Source organism: Gymnodraco acuticeps, unplaced genomic scaffold, assembly GCF_902827175.1.
Source record: "Gymnodraco acuticeps unplaced genomic scaffold, fGymAcu1.1, whole genome shotgun sequence".
In the NCBI taxonomy this organism is placed as follows: Eukaryota; Metazoa; Chordata; class Actinopteri; order Perciformes; family Bathydraconidae; genus Gymnodraco; species Gymnodraco acuticeps.
Window position 1 is genome coordinate 6,772 of NW_022991248.1, and position 16,339 is coordinate 23,110.

General features: G+C 43.3%; 1 protein-coding gene across 1 annotated transcript; it reads left to right on the forward strand.

Moving 5' to 3' along the window:
- The first annotated feature begins 3,300 nt into the window (after window positions 1-3,300).
- On the forward strand, window positions 3,301-14,796 carry taf9 (TAF9 RNA polymerase II, TATA box binding protein (TBP)-associated factor). Its single transcript, XM_034239691.1, is given in 8 exon segments — window positions 3,301-3,426; window positions 5,271-5,352; window positions 8,982-9,029; window positions 9,032-9,117; window positions 10,404-10,538; window positions 11,841-11,922; window positions 13,949-14,044; window positions 14,516-14,796. Coding segments are annotated over 8 exon segments (717 nt in total). The 5' UTR covers window positions 3,301-3,390; the 3' UTR covers window positions 14,668-14,796.
- The last annotated feature ends 1,543 nt before the right edge of the window (window positions 14,797-16,339 follow it).

Sequence of the window (16,339 nt, forward strand, 5' to 3'; positions counted from 1 at the left end):
CAGGATGCTCTCTATGGAGCACCTGTAGAAGGTCAGGATGCTCTCTATGGAGCACCTGTAAGAAGGTCAGGATCCTCTCTATGGAGCACCTGTAGAAGGTCAGGATGCTCTCTATGGTGCACCTGTAGAAGGTCAGGATGCTCTCTATGGAGCACCTGTAGAAGGTCAGGATGCTCTCTATGGAGCACCTGTAGAAGGTCAGGATCCTCTCTATGGAGCACCTGTAGAAGGTCAGGATGCTCTCTATGGAGCACCTGTAGAAGGTCAGGATGCTCTCTATGGAGCACCTGTAGAAGGTCAGGATCCTCTCTATGGTGCACCTGAAGGTCAGGATCCTCTCTATGGAGCACCTGTAGAAGGTCAGGATGCTCTCTATGGAGCACCTGTAGAAGGTCAGGATCCTCTCTATGGTGCACCTGAAGGTCAGGATCCTCTCTATGGTGCACCTGAAGAAGGTCAGGATCCTCTCTATGGAGCACCTGTAGAAGGTCAGGATGCTCTCTATGGAGCACCTGTAGAAGGTCAGGATCCTCTCTATGGCACCTGAAGGTCAGGATGCTCTCTATGGAGCACCTGTAGAAGGTCAGGATGCTCTCTATGGAGCACCTGTAGAAGGTCAGGATCCTCTCTATGGTGCACCTGTAGAAGGTCAGGATGCTCTCTATGGAGCACCTGTAGAAGGTCAGGATGCTCTCTATGGAGCACCTGTAGAAGGTCAGGATCCTCTCTATGGAGCACCTGTAGAAGGTCAGGATCCTCTCTATGGTGCACCTGTAAGGTCAGGGTCCTCTCTATGGAGCACCTGTAAAGGTCAGGATGCTCTCTATGGAGCACCTGTAGAAGGTCAGGATCCTCTCTATGGGCACCTGTAGAAGGTCAGGATCCTCTCTATGGAGCACCTGTAGAAGGTCAGGATCCTCTCTATGGTGCACCTGTAGAAGGTCAGGGTCCTCTCTATGGTGCACCTGTAGAAGGTCAGGATCCTCTCTATGGTGCACCTATAGAAGGTCAGGATGCTCTCTATGGTGCACCTGTAGAAGGTCAGGGTCCTCTCTATGGAGCACCTGTAGAAGGTCAGGATCCTCTCTATGGTGCACCTGTAGAAGGTCAGGATGCTCTCTATGGTGCACCTGTAGAAGGTCAGGGTCCTCTCTATGGAGCACCTGTAGAAGGTCAGGGTCCTCTCTATGGTGCACCTGAAGGTCAGGATCCTCTCTATGGAGCACCTGTAGAAGGTCAGGATCCTCTCTATGGAGCACCTGTAGAAGGTCAGGATCCTCTCTATGGTGCACCTGTAGAAGGTCAGGATCCTCTCTATGGTGCACCTGTAGAAGGTCAGGATGCTCTCTATGGAGCACCTGTAGAAGGTCAGGGTCCTCTCTATGGAGCACCTGAAGGTCAGGATCCTCTCTATGGAGCACCTGTAGAAGGTCAGGATCCTCTCTATGGTGCACCTGTAGAAGGTCAGGGTCCTCTCTATGGTGCACCTGTAGAAGGTCAGGATCCTCTCTATGGAGCACCTGTAGAAGGTCAGGATGCTCTCTATGGAGCACCTGTAGAAGGTCAGGATCCTCTCTATGGTGCACCTGTAGAAGGTCAGGATGCTCTATGGAGCACCTGTAAAGGTCAGGGTCCTCTCTATGGAGCACCTGTAGAAGGTCAGGGTCCTCTCTATGGTGCACCTGAAGGTCAGGATCCTCTCTATGGAGCACCTGTAGAAGGTCAGGGTCCTCTCTATGGTGCACCTGAAGGTCAGGATGCTCTCTATGGAGCACCTGTAGAAGGTCAGGATCCTCTCTATGGAGCACCTGAAGAAGGTCAGGATCCTCTCTATGGAGCACCTGTAGAAGGTCAGGATGCTCTCTATGGAGCACCTGTAGAAGGTCAGGATCCTCTCTATGGTGCACATGTAGAAGGTCAGGATCTCTCTATGGAGCACCTGTAGAAGGTCAGGGTCCTCTCTATGGAGCACCTGTAGAAGGTCAGGATCCTCTCTATGGAGCACCTGTAGAAGGTCAGGATCCTCTCTATGGAGCACCTGTAGAAGGTCAGGATCCTCTCTATGGAGCACCTGTAGAAGGTCAGGATCCTCTCTATGGAGCACCTGTAGAAGGTCAGGGTCCTCTCTATGGAGCACCTGTAGAAGGTCAGGGTCCTCTCTATGGAGCACATGTAGAAGGTCAGGATCCTCTCTATGGAGGCACCACTGTAGAAGGTCAGGATCCTCTCTATGGAGCACCTGTAGAGAGGTCAGGGTCCTACTCTATGGAGCCACCTGTAGAAGGTCAGGGTCCTCTCTATCCTCCTCTCTTTACCTGTGCAGGTGAGCGGCTGCTGTTTGACGAGATATGAGTCAACATTCTGAATCTCTGTGAGTCATCAGCATCGATAAGACTCGACACGAAACCACTTTATGACTTCTGGGGAGATTTCTTATCAGAGCCTCCAGAGGACTCGACACACGGACAGTTTATTCTGCTTGCTTTAATCCTCATTGTTCATGTTGTCACCAGATCAGCTGATCCTGGATCTGTGAAAACACCTTCATATTAAAAAGACACAGCTTATAACCAGCAGAGAAATAAAAGGTACAACTCAATTAACTTTAAGCTTTTTAAATTATATCTATTTTTGGTTTTAATACAATATTTAAAAACATTTTCAATTTCTTCTTGGAATTTGATCTTAATTATTTTTTATTATGATTTGACTTTATTACGATTTTAAATGCAGGGCTTTTGCTCAGTGTGTTTGTCTGTAGCGCCCCCTGCAGGATTCTTCTGTCACTCAATCACATGAATACAGTTATTGATAACGACGTTTGAAACGAAAATATTCAACATAAACACAACTTATTATAGTAGTATGTTTCTTTTGTAAAGTAATAAAGTGTCTGTCCAGTCTACAGTGATTTTATGATATAACATAATTAATACAAAATAATTAATTTAAACAACTTTTTATTTTAAATAATGGCAAATTAGATCACCAAATAATGTATTAAATTAATGTATTGTTATATGATATTTTATATTAGTTCTGAATGCATCCATCAAATATTAATATTATTGTTAGACTGAATTCTTTTCTTTTTTTTAAAGAATCTCACAGAAATATATTGATTTTTTCCTGATTTTTTATTTTCTCAAAGATAAATATTTATTTTTCTATGAGCTTCTTTTTTTCTGATTTTTGTTGTTGTGGAAAATCTAAGAATTATGACTTTTTTCTCAGATTTCAGAGATGAAAGCTTCATATATACAGTCTATGGATGAAAGTCAGAACTCAATAGTGGTTATACTTGTGTGTTTGGCCAGCAGGGCGGCGCTCCACACACTGAGCTCTGCTCTCTGAAACCACAGAAGAAGAAGAAGGAAGAAGGCGCTGAAAATGGCTGCTCCGAAAAACATCCCGAAAGACGCGCAGGTTTAAAGATTAAAACCTCTCTTTTCACACTTTACCAGTCAGTAAGCTGCAGGTTGACCTCACGCGGCTCGTGCTTTTGTTTAAATCCTCCAGTTAACGCCAAGAAAAGACATCTGATGAACATGCTAACGGGAGCTAGTTAGCTCGTTGGCTAACAGTAGCTCTATGTTCCCCGTTAAATTCCATTCAAGCATTAGCCACCAGCTAGCAGACTGAGCCTAGCATGTAGCCGGTGTTCGGATGTAAACACGACTTGTTTCTCACAGTTTATGTATCTGTGCAGGTGCTTGTTATTAACATTAATGGTTATTCAAGCCGTCTTTATCGGCAGCTTTATGGATGTGTATTAGCAGGTAAGCTGAGTTTAAATTAAACCGGGTCAGAAAGGATTCACCTGTTATTCACTTATTGTACAAATATACTGCTTTAAGTGTGAACCTTTATACTTAATACTAACATTTAATTGGTTTAACTTCTTTTTAAATATTTGTTTTATAAGTATCTTTATTATATTGTATTTGATCTTTTATTGGACATTCAAAATGTTTTAATTATTACGTTTAGTTCATATTTCGCTTCTTTTATCACTGTTCCAGATACACAGGGGTCAGAGGTGATTCTCAGATCTTGTGCTTGAGTAAAAACTATAATATATAATACTAACACAATTCAAAGCTGCAAGATATAGTAGAGTATTTCCATTTGATATTTCTAATTTAATGTAGAAACATGGAAGACTAAAATAAATCCCACAAAAGCATTTTCCATTTATATAATAATCATCTATCAGGGTTAGTCTTTGTAGATACAACGTGAATTAGCTTTTGCCTTTTCTAACTCGGATTGTACCTTAAAGGGGACCTATCATGCAAAATGCACTTTCTGATGTCTGTTATACATCAACATGTGTCCCCGGTGTGTCCCCGGTGTGTCCCCGGTGTGTCTGGGAACTCATGCAGCGTCAGCAAATAAAACCCTCTCTCTTTTCCTCCGTACCCAATCTCTAAAAACGGGGAACAACGGAGATGATCCAGATTTGCGTCCGATATGACGTAATATCTGAAATGTGGACCCACGGCCCAATCAGAAACGTTGCTATCAGAAACAATGCCCGACTGTTTTGGACGTAATATGGTCGGTGTTTACATTAGCATCGCTAACACTCAGAGCTAACCTGTACTGGAGAGCATGTGTGTGAAGAAGCAGGAAGTAAAAAGGAACTCACCTTGTGGTATAACCGGCAAGAGAGAAAGCCTTTGAGCTCCAAACTGTTTCAGAGAGAATCCTTGATAATCCATGATATGGCGTTTCATCACGGCAGTATTTAGTTTAGACAGTAGCTGCCGGGTCCCGCATGAGCTCAGACCCTCCTCTTTAAAGCTTTATACCCAAATCAGCACTTTAGAAACAGGAAGTGAAATAGAGGGATTTGAGGCGTGGCTAAAATCTGTTTGGTGTTTGGAGCAAAACACTTCATAGACATGTTTTTAATGTATTTGTGTATATCTGAGACCTCTGCTGTTGCCTAGAAACAGCCTGATAGGTGACCTTTAAATTATGTAAACATTTGATTAATTAATTAGTGAATAAAATGCATCATAGAAATCCAAATGTATTGATAATATTTATATTGCATTTTAAATTTCAAAACGATGCGTTAAAAATGGAGTAATGTCAGAGATGATTGAATTATAATAACTGTGTTTACCTATTGGATGCACATGTTGGCCGGTACTGTGGGATTCTATTTACATGTTTCTGTAGAGGATACAGAGGGAACTATTATATATACATTTAATATGGTCCTTTCTTTTGCTGACGGTCTGACTGTGGTTGTGTTTCAGGTGATGATCCAGATCCTGAAGGACATGGGGATCACCGAGTACGAGCCCAGAGTCATAAACCAGATGTTAGAGTTCACCTACAGTGAGTTACCACGAAGAGAGATTCTATCAGTATGTAGTGTCTCTACTTTAAAGAGTCCTCTCCTGCTGATGTTCAGGTGTATATCAGTATGTAGTGGCTCTACTTTAAAGAGTCCTCTCCTGCTGATGTTCAGGTGTAATCAGTGTGTAGAGTCTCTACTTTAAAGAGTCCTCTCCTGCTGATGTTCAGGTGTATATCAGTATGTAGTGTCTCTACTTTAAAGAGTCCTCTCCTGCTGATGTTCAGGTGTATATCAGTATGTAGTGTCTCTACTTTAAAGAGTCCTCTCCTGCTGATGTTCAGGTGTATATCAGTATGTAGTGTCTCTACTTTAAAGAGTCCTCTCCTGCTGATGTTCAGGTGTATATCAGTATGTAGTGTCTCTACTTTAAAGAGTCCTCTCCGGCTGATGTTCAGGTGTATATCAGTATGTAGTGTCTCTACTTTAAAGAGTCCTCTCCTGCTGATGTTCAGGGTGTATATCAGTATGTAGTGTCTCTACTTTAAAGAGTCCTCTCCTGCTGATGTTCAGGTGTAATCAGTATGTAGTGTCTCTACTTTAAAGAGTCCTCTCCTGCTGATGTTCAGGTGTATATCAGTATGTAGTGTCTCTACTTTAAAGAGTCCTCTCCTGCTGATGTTCAGGTGTATATCAGTATGTAGTGTCTCTACTTTAAAGAGTCCTCTCCTGCTGATATTCAGGTGTATATCAGTATGTAGTGTCTCTACTTTAAAGAGTCCTCTCCTGCTGATGTTCAGGTGTATATCAGTATGTAGTGTCTCTACTTTAAAGAGTCCTCTCCTGCTGATGTTCAGGTGTATATCAGTATGTAGAGTCTCTACTTTAAAGAGTTCTCTCCTGCTGAATGTTCAAGTGTATATCAGTATGTAGTGTCTCTACTTTAAAGAGTCCTCTCCTGCTGATGTTCAGGGTGTATATCAGTATGTAGTCTCCTCTACTTTAAAGAGTCCTCTCCTGCTGATGTTCAGGTGTATATCAGTATGTAGTGTCTCTACTTTAAAGAGTCCTCTCCTGCTGATGTTCAGGTGTATATCAGTATGTAGTGTCTCTACTTTAAAGAGTCCTCTCCTGCTGATGTTCAGGTGTATATCAGTATGTAGTGTCTCTACTTTAAAGAGTCCTCTCCTGCTGATGTTCAGGTGTATATCAGTATGTAGTGTCTCTACTTTAAAGAGTCCTCTCCTGTTGATGTTCAGGTGTGTATCAGTATGTAGTGTCTCTACTTTAAAGAGTCATCTCCTGCTGATGTTCAGGTGTATATCAGTATGTAGTGTCTCTACTTTAAAGAGTCCTCTCCTGCTGATGTTCAGGTGTATATCAGTATGTAGTGTCTCTACTTTAAAGAGTCCTCTCCTGCTGATGTTCAGGTGTATATAAGTATGTAGAGTCTCTACTTTAAAGAGTCCTCTCCTGCTGATGTTTCAGGTGTATATCAGTATGTAGTGTCTCTACTTTAAAGAGTCCTCTCCTGCTGATGTTCAGGTGTATATCAGTATGTAGTGTCTCTACTTTAAAGAGTCCTCTTCTGCTGATGTTCAGGTGTATATCAGTATGTAGTGTCTCTACTTTAAAGAGTCCTCTCCTGCTGATGTTCAGGGTGTATATCAGTATGTAGTGTCTCTACTTTAAAGAGTCCTCTCCTGCTGATGTTCAGGTGTATATCAGTATGTAGTGTCTCTACTTTAAAGAGTTCTCTCCTGCTGATGTTCAGGTGTATATCAGTGTGTAGTGTCTCTACTTTAAAGAGTCCTCTCCTGCTGATGTTCAGGTGTATATCAGTATGTAGTGTCTCTACTTTAAAGAGTCCTCTCCTGCTGATGTTCAGGTGTATATCAGTATGTAGTGTCTCTACTTTAAAGAGTCCTCTCCTGCTGATGTTCAGGTGTATATCAGTATGTAGTGTCTCTACTTTAAAGAGTCCTCTCCTGCTGATGTTCAGGTGTATATCAGTATGTAGTGTCTCTACTTTAAAGAGTCCTCTCCTGCTGATGTTCAGGTGTATATCAGTATGTAGTGTCTCTACTTTAAAGAGTCCTCTCCTGCTGATGTTCAGGTGTATATCAGTATGTAGTGTCTCTACTTTAAAGAGTCCTCTCCTGCCTTATGTTCAGGTGTATATTAGTATGTAGTGTCTCTACTTTAAAGAGTCCTCTCCTGCTGATGTTCAGGTGTATATCAGTATGTAGTGTCTCTACTTTAAAGAGTCCTCCCCTGCTGATGTTCAGGTGTATATCAGTATGTAGTGTCTCTACTTTAAAGAGTCCTCTCCTGCTGATGTTCAGGTGTATATCAGTATGTAGTGTCTCTACTTTAAAGAGTCCTCCCCTGCTGATGTTCAGGTGTATATCAGTATGTAGTGTATCTACTTTAAAGAGTCCTCTCCTGCTGATGTTCAGGTGTATATCAGTATGTAGTGTCCCTCTACTTTAAGAGTCCTCTCCGGCTTGATGTTCAGGTGTATATCAGTATGTAGTGTCTCTACTTAAAGAGTCCTCTCCTGCTGATGTTCAGGTGTATATCAGTATGTAGTGTCTCTTACTTTAAGAGTCCTCTCCTGCTGATGTTCAGGTGTATATCAGTATGTACGACTGTCTCTACTTTAAAGAGTCCTCTCCTGCTGAGTTCAGGTGTATATCAGTATGTAGTGTCTCTACTTTAAAGAGTCCTCTCCTGCTGATGTTCAGGTGTATATCAGTATGTAGGTCTCTACTTTAAAGAGTCCTCTCCTGCTGATGTTCAGGTGTATATCAGTATGTAGTGTCTCTACTTTAAAGAGTCCTCTCCTGCTGATGTTCCAGGTGTATATCATATGTAGTGTATCTACTTTAAAGAGTCCTCTCATGCTGATGTTCAGGTGTATATCAGTATGTAGTGTCTCTACTTTAAAGAGTCCTCTCCTGCTGATGTTCAGGTGTATATCAGTATGTAGTGTCTCTACTTTAAAGAGTCCTCTCCTGCTGATGTTCAGGTGTATATCAGTATGTAGTGTCTCTACTTTAAAGAGTCCTCTCTCCTGCTGATGTTCAGGTGTATATCAGTATGTAGTGTATCTACTTTAAAGAGTCCTCTCCTGCTGATGTTCAGGTGTATATCAGTATGTAGTGTCTCTAGTTTAAAGAGTCCTCTCCTGCTGATATTTTAGGTGTATATCAGTATGTAGTGTCTCTACTTTTAAAGAGTCCTCTCCTGCTGATGTCCAGGTGTATATCAGTATGTAGTGTCTCTACTTTAAAGAGTCCTCTCCTGCTGATGTTCAGGTGTATATCAGTATGTAGTGTCTCTACTTTAAAGAGTCCTCTCCTGCTGATGTTCAGGTGTATATCAGTATGTAGTGTCTCTACTTTAAAGAGTCCTCTCCTGCTGATGTCCAGGTTGTATATCAGTATGTAGTGTCTCTGCTTTAAAGAGTCCTCTCCTGCTGATGTTCAGGTGTATATCAGTATGTAGTGTCTCTACTTTAAAGAGTCCTCTCCTGCTGATGGTTCAGGTGTATATCAGTATGTAGTGTCTCTACTTTAAAGAGTCCTCTCCTGCTGATGTTCAGGTGTATATCAGTATGGTAGTGTCTCTACTTTAAAGAGTCCTCTCCTGCTGATGTTTTTCTCAGGATACGTGACGACTATTATCGAAGACGCTAAAATCTACGCGACTCACGCCAAAAGTCGACGGTTGACGCTGACGACATCAAGCTGGCGATCCAGTGCCGCATGGACCAGTCCTTCACCTCGCCGCCGCCGAGAGACGTAAATACTAAATATATTTACGTTGAGTTGTTAAAATCCCCTCTTGTATTGTGTCATCGTTGCACCCCTTTAAGTCAGGGGGGTTCGAACCACATTTCATGGCGGGCCACATCAGCGTTCAGGTCGCACTCAAGGGGCCGGTTTGTAACTTTAAGACTATATAAAATACATATATAATATATATAAAATAATGTATGATATCACATGATTGCCTCTGCTTTGGAGTATTAACTGATAGGGTGATAACTTCATAATTAACGTCTGAAAGCAGAAGTCTAGGGCAAATCATTGAAAGTCTCTTCAGTGTCACACAATGAGATGCATTGTGGGAGATGCAGTAAGGCGCATGTAACCGTATATAAACATATTATATTATTTTTCAGACCTCCCCAGCTTTAAAGGTTGTATATGTCGTGTCAAATGATCATATACTCATTTCAAACATATAGTCTTACACTCTGATTGCCTTTTACTTTGTTAAAGTATATTTTTAGTCTTGTATGTGTTGAACAGAGACAGATGTTTAGGCTTTACATTTCAGGAGGCAAAGGAAGTCAAATGTGGATTTTAAAAAAGGACGAGGGGGTTTCATGGTGGGATGTTTAGATGGATATCCTCGTGGATTCATCTTCCTATTATACACACATGCATTTCCAAACATTTGGACTACCTATGTTGCAAATGTATTATCTTTTCAATTTACACACGGCATCTATTGCACGTCTGTCCGTCCTGGGAGAGGGATCCCTCCTCTGTTGCTCTCCCTGAGGTTTCTCCCATTTTTCCCTTTAAACTGTGGGTTTTCTCCGGAAGTCTTTCCTTGTACGATGTGAGGGTCTAAGGACAGAGGGTCTAAGGACAGAGGGTCTAAGGACAGAGGGTCTAAGGACAGAGGGTCTAAGGACAGAGGGTGTCGTATTGTCATACTGATATTTTGTACAAACTGTAAAGTCCACTGAGACAAATGTAACATTTGTGATATTGGGCTATAAATAAACATTGATTGATTGATTTAGATGATGCCCAAGAGACTTTAAGGGTGGGACCAGTTGGATTTTCTCTCGACTATATAGTGTGACTGTGTTCTGGGTGCAAAGCCATTTGATCCTCTGAGGGTGAAGCTGCTCTGTTCGTGCATTCAGATCCATTTCACTTGGATATATTGACTTTCTTTATTACTTTTATTAAATATACCAAAAGACACACTTAGTCCCTGAATCATTTATCAGTTTCTCTTCAGAGTTTCCTCCACAGTATATATGTGTTGTGTGTGTTTCATGTTGTAGTTCCTGCTGGAGGTGGCGCGGCAGAAGAACCTGACCCCCCTCCCGCTGATCAAGCCGTACACCGGACCCCGCCTCCCCCCCGACAGATACTGCCTCACCGCGCCCAACTACAGACTGAAGACCGTGCAGAAGAAGGTATATATTTAGAAAGAGCTTCATTTGGTTTTATTAAACCCTGAGCTTTGGGTCTTTATACACAATATTTTTATATTTTCTTTCATATTTTTTTGGACATTTTAACTTAAACTTGTTTTGGCTATATGTCTTTTATTGCTTTTTTAAATTTAATTAATTGTTATTCTTTTTTTGGGGTCACATTATATTAAAAGTACCGTTTTGCAAATCATATCTCTTTAGAGACCCAAAAATGGGAAATTTAAATACGGAACAACATTAGTAAAATCAAATAAAAACGAAAAAAGTACATAGGGGTGGTTTGAAATGACAAATATCTACACATACTTAAACATGCACACGTGTATATATATTAGGGATGGGAACGATTCATCAAATATTCAGGTATTCGAATATGAGTTATGAATATATTTTTTTGTGTGAAGGATGCCTAAGTTGATTACATATGATCAAATGGAATACTTCAATGTATACGACAGCGCCATAGCTGAGTGTGTTACGTCTAAAGGTGTTTTGCTCTGCTCACGGTCCCTCTCAGCGGGCTGAGCTGCAGGTGCTGGTCTCTCTCTCGCATCCGGTTAGACTTCACCGGCGTTTATGTCCAAATCCATCAGATCTAGTTCTAGCCAATGATATGGCTGCTGCCCCTCCCTACACGCAGGTCACGCAGACTCAAGCCTCATCTTATGCCCCGATTACAGCTGAGAGGGTCTCCTCTACAGCTGGCCTGATTGTGAATCGCCTCCGCACCCGCCTCTCCCCTGAGCATGTAGACATAGACCCTGCATAGGCCCTGTCACAGGTTGTTGATCTCTGTTGTCACGGGTTACGTTACCCTAACCCGTTATGTTGTTCGTGTTTGATCCCTCTTTCATTTCAAAACCAAGTAATGTTTTAAGCATGAAAGCTGCAGCCTGTAGCTGTCAGCTGTTCAAACTGTGATCACCAGTTCAATACATTTGACAAATTCCACTTGGTTTCTAAACTTACTTCAACAAGTATTTATTTATTTTTTATTTGTTCAACATTTTTCCCACATTTTTTTTTTTTTTTAAAGGATATTTACATTTCGGTTAACCGTTTTTTTTGGGGGTCGAATATTCGAATATACATTTGCCTTCAAATTCCCATCCCTAATATATACACACATATAGACAGCAGGCAAGGCAAGTTTATTTATTCAGCACTTTTCAAAACAAGGCAATTCAAAGTGCTTTTCAAACAGGAACGACATGTCCATGAATATAATATTAAATAAAGCCTCTGAGTGTTTCTGTCCCTAACACCTCTGTTTCCTGTCAGCTGACCTCCTCCTCGGGGAGGATCACAGTTCCTCGCCTCAGCATCGGAGCCGTCTCCAGCCGGCCGGGCACCCCCACCCTCGGTGAGTCGAACAATACAGCTAAAGTCCAGAAAGCTGTCATAGTATGCTCCAAAAGATAACTGAATGTCGCCCTCTTCCTCTCGGCGTGCGCCCTCACACCAAAATGCTGATTTCCCCGTAAATGTTAAAGAAATCAGAAAACAATATCTCTGTTCCTCAGAAACTGTGATTCCTCCAGAGATCTGAGAGTCAAACAGAGCGGCAGACAGCTTTGTTTTTACGGAGCTCCGACGTCACGTTGTTGTTTACGTCAGGAGACATCTTGTTTACGTGAGGAGACACCTTGTTTACGTGAGGAGACATCTTGTTTACGTGAGGAGACATCTTGTTTACGTGAGGAGACACCTTGTTTACGTGAGGAGACACCTTGTTTATGAGGAGACATCTTGTTTACGTGAGGAGACTCCTTGTTTACGTGAGGAGACACCCTTGTTTACGTGAGGAGACACCTTGTTTACGTGAGGAGACACCTTGTGTTACGTGAGGAGACAACCTTGTTTACGTGAGGAGACACCTTGTTACGTGAGGGAGAAAACCTTGTTTACGTGAGGAGACACCTTGTTTACGTGAGGAGACACCTGGTTACAGTGAGGAGACACCTTGTTTACGTGAGGAGACACCTTGTTTACGTGAGGAGACACCTTGTTACGTGAGGAGACAAACCTTGTTTACGTGAGGAGACACCTGGTTTACGTGAGGAGAACACTTGTTTACGTGAGGAGACACCTTGTTTACGTGAGGAGACACCTTGTTTTACGTGAGGGAGACACCTTGTTTACGTGAGGAGACACCTTGTTTACGTGAGGAGACACCTTGTTTACGTGAGGAGACACCATGGTTTAAGTGGGGAGACACCTGTTTACGTGGGAGACACCTTGTTTACGTCAGGAGACACCTCGTTTACGTGCAGGAGACACCTCGTTACGTGAGGAGACCCCTCGTTTACGTCAGGAGACACCTCGTTTACGTGAGGAGACACCTCGTTTACGTGAGGAGACACCTCGTTTAACGTCAGGAGACACCTCGTTTACGTGAGGAGACACCTCGTTTTACGTGAGAGACCACCTCGTTTACGTGGGGAGACACCTCAGTTTACGTGAGGAGACACCTCGTTTACGTGAGGAGACACCTCGTTTACGTGAGGAGACACCTCTTTACGTCAGGAGACACCTCGTTTACGTGGGGAGACACCTCGTTTTACGTGGGAGACACCTCGTTTACGTGGGGAGACACCTCGTTTACGTGGGGAGACACCTTGTTTACGTGGGGAGACACCTTGTTTACGTGAGGAGACACTCGTTTACGTGAGGAGACACCTCGTTTACGTGTAGGAGACACCTCGTTTACGTGAGGAGACACCTCGTTACGTGAGGAGACACCTCGTTTACGTGAGGAGACACCTCGTTACGTGAGGAGACACCTCGTTTACGTGAGAGACACCTCGTTTACGTGAGGAGACACCTCGTTTACGTGAGGAGACACCTGGTGGGGTTTTGAGGCGGGACTGGAACAGGATGAGGGACTCAGACTCACGGAGGTCTTGGGGGAGGGAGTTCCGGAGCTTCGGGGCTGCCACAGAGAAGGAGGTCAGTGAGGTGGGGGGGGGGGCAGATGGTGGAGGGCTTTGATCATTTTTTTTTTGGGCATTTATCACATGGTTTTAGTTGATTACTCGATTCTGATTGGTCAATGTGGAACTTTCAGAGTTAATACTTGATAACACACCGTCTGCTTCCCGTCGGGCTCCGTGATCACACATATTTATCAATACATCAGTAATGACCGCCTCGCTGCACACGACCCCTCACACACACATGTATATAATAATGCATGACACCTATATAGCGTTTTTCTAGGAACTCAAAGACGCTTCGACAGAGCAAACACAAAAACCCGAGAAAATACGTAAAGAAAAAACAGAACTAGGGGAGGGTCAGCGGTGGAACAGGTGGGTTTGAGTGAGGCTCTGATGGGGTGGGGGAGTGTAAACTGAAGGTGTTTTCTTTGTGGTGTTTCGTCCCCTCAGGAGCCCCCTCGGTGCAGAAGGTGATGACCCCCGTCACTCTGTCGGGGCAGAGGTTCACCGTGCAGATCCCCCCCTCCCAGACCACCATCAAGACCAGTAGGAACCACTTTAACACTCATCTGACATCACAACATGTTTCTGCCTCCAGGTTCAGAGAAAGCTTTGATTTTGTGTTCTCTACAAAGACATTTCTATTCAAAGAATTCAAACAACTTTTATAAACTCAGACAGTAGATATAGCACCTGAACATAGTCACTTCTAAAAGAATGTATGAAATAGAGTCAAAGTAAAGTATGTTTAAACACACATATATCTAACATACACACCTGTTGTGAGTGAATATATATATTAAACCCTTTCCTCTGGTGGTCTTGCAACCTACAAATTATGTATCTATATATCATATTCCAATTACTTGTATATAGACTCTTCTTGCACTATTTATATTTTGTTTGTATTTACTTGCACTGTTTTATACAAATCGACACTATGTACAAATGACAATAAAAGCCTTGAATCTTGAATATATGTATATATGAACCCCTCTCCCTCCGCTCCTCCTGCAGCCACGCCCTCCTCTCCGGGAGTCTCTAACGTTCTCATCAATCCATCGCTCATCGGCTCCAAAAGCCTCCTGATCAGCAGCAGCTTGGCGGGCGGGGGGGTGGACTCGCTGAAGAGGAAACACGAAGACGACGACGACTACGACGCCCTATGACCTCTGAACACAAACACCCCCTTTTGTATTAAACCTGCTTTTTAAATAACCTCCAGGAAACTCTTCAGGAACAACTCTGTTTATTTTCTACTGAAGGAACCGCCTCATTTATTAAACTGTTAGAATAAAGACTGCCTCGGTGTGCATTTGTTTCATCACACGTCTATCTATTTATGTTAAATAACTATATTTTAAGTCTGGGAAAAGAAGTCATAGAATAAATAATATTTCAAAAAATAAACTTATAAAGAAATTATAGTTAAGTATTTAAAAATATATTTTGAGGAGTTGAAAAAAATGTATTGTCATTATAGTGGGACACACATAACACATCATCTAGAGAGTTCATCCATACGTCGACCACCAGGAGGGTCTGGAAACAAAATTAGAATTAAATGAGGAAATCAGCTATCTGTGAAGAAATGAAGCTCAGCGCAAGTTCAACCAGGAAGACCGTCTTTACTCATTAATTTACTATGTCCGTGTTACTACTCTCTCTCCTCTCAATAAGTGATCGGGGGCGTCACTCCCAGCTTAACCAATAACTTCGCTCTATTCTCACGAGCCTATCATAGCGCTCTGCTAACCCTTTTAAATCTGCTCTCCCCTCTGACAGCTGTCATTTCAGGTGACTCGACGCAACCCTCCTCCACCCTTTTTCACCTCCTGTCCCTCTGAATCCAGTGTCAAGCTAAGCCCCTCCCCTTCAGACCCGAACCCAACTATCCATTCACCACCACCAGGGTCAAGCTAAGCCCCTCCCCTTCAGACCGAACCCAACTATCCATTCACCACCACCAGGGTCAAGCTAAGCCCCTCCCCTTCAGACCGAACCCAACTATCCATTCACCACCACCAGGGTCAAGCTCCTCCCCTTCAGACCAAACCCAACTATCCATTCACCACCACCAGGGTCAAGCTAAGCCCCTCCCCTTCAGACCGAACCCAACTATCCATTCACCACCACCAGGGTCAAGCTAAGCCCCTCCCCTTCAGACCGAACCCAACTATCCATTCACCACCACCAGGGTCAAGCTAAGCCCCTCCCCTTCAGACCGAACCCAACTATCCATTCACCACCACCAGGGTCAAGCTAAGCCCCTCCCCTTCAGACCAAACCCAACTATCCATTCACCACCACCAGGGTCAAGCTAAGCCCCTCCCCTTCAGACCGAACCCAACTATCCATTCACCACCACCAGGGTCAAGCTAAGCCCTCCCCTTCAGACCGACCCCAACCATCCATTCACCACCACCAGGGTCAAGCTAAGCCCCTCCCCTTCAGACCGACCCCAACTATCCATTCACCACCACCAGGGTCAAGCTCCTCCCCTTCAGACCGAACCCAACCATCCATTCACCACCACCAGGGTCAAGCTAAGCCCCTCCCCTTTAGACCGACCCCAACCATCCATTCACCACCACCAGGGTCCAAGCTAAGCCCCTCCCCTTCAGACCGACCCCCAACCATCCGTTTACCACCAACCAGGGTCTAGACCCCGTGGGGTTTCATCGGATCGGTTTCTCCCCTCCTGAATGATACTCCTGCACAACGGGGCCTAATCGCCAAAAAACTCAATTACAGTCATTTGTGTATTCCTGCCAATAAATATGTATTCTTTCATCAAAACCGTCTCTGCTGATTGAAAATTGGGTTAGAGCTAAACATCCG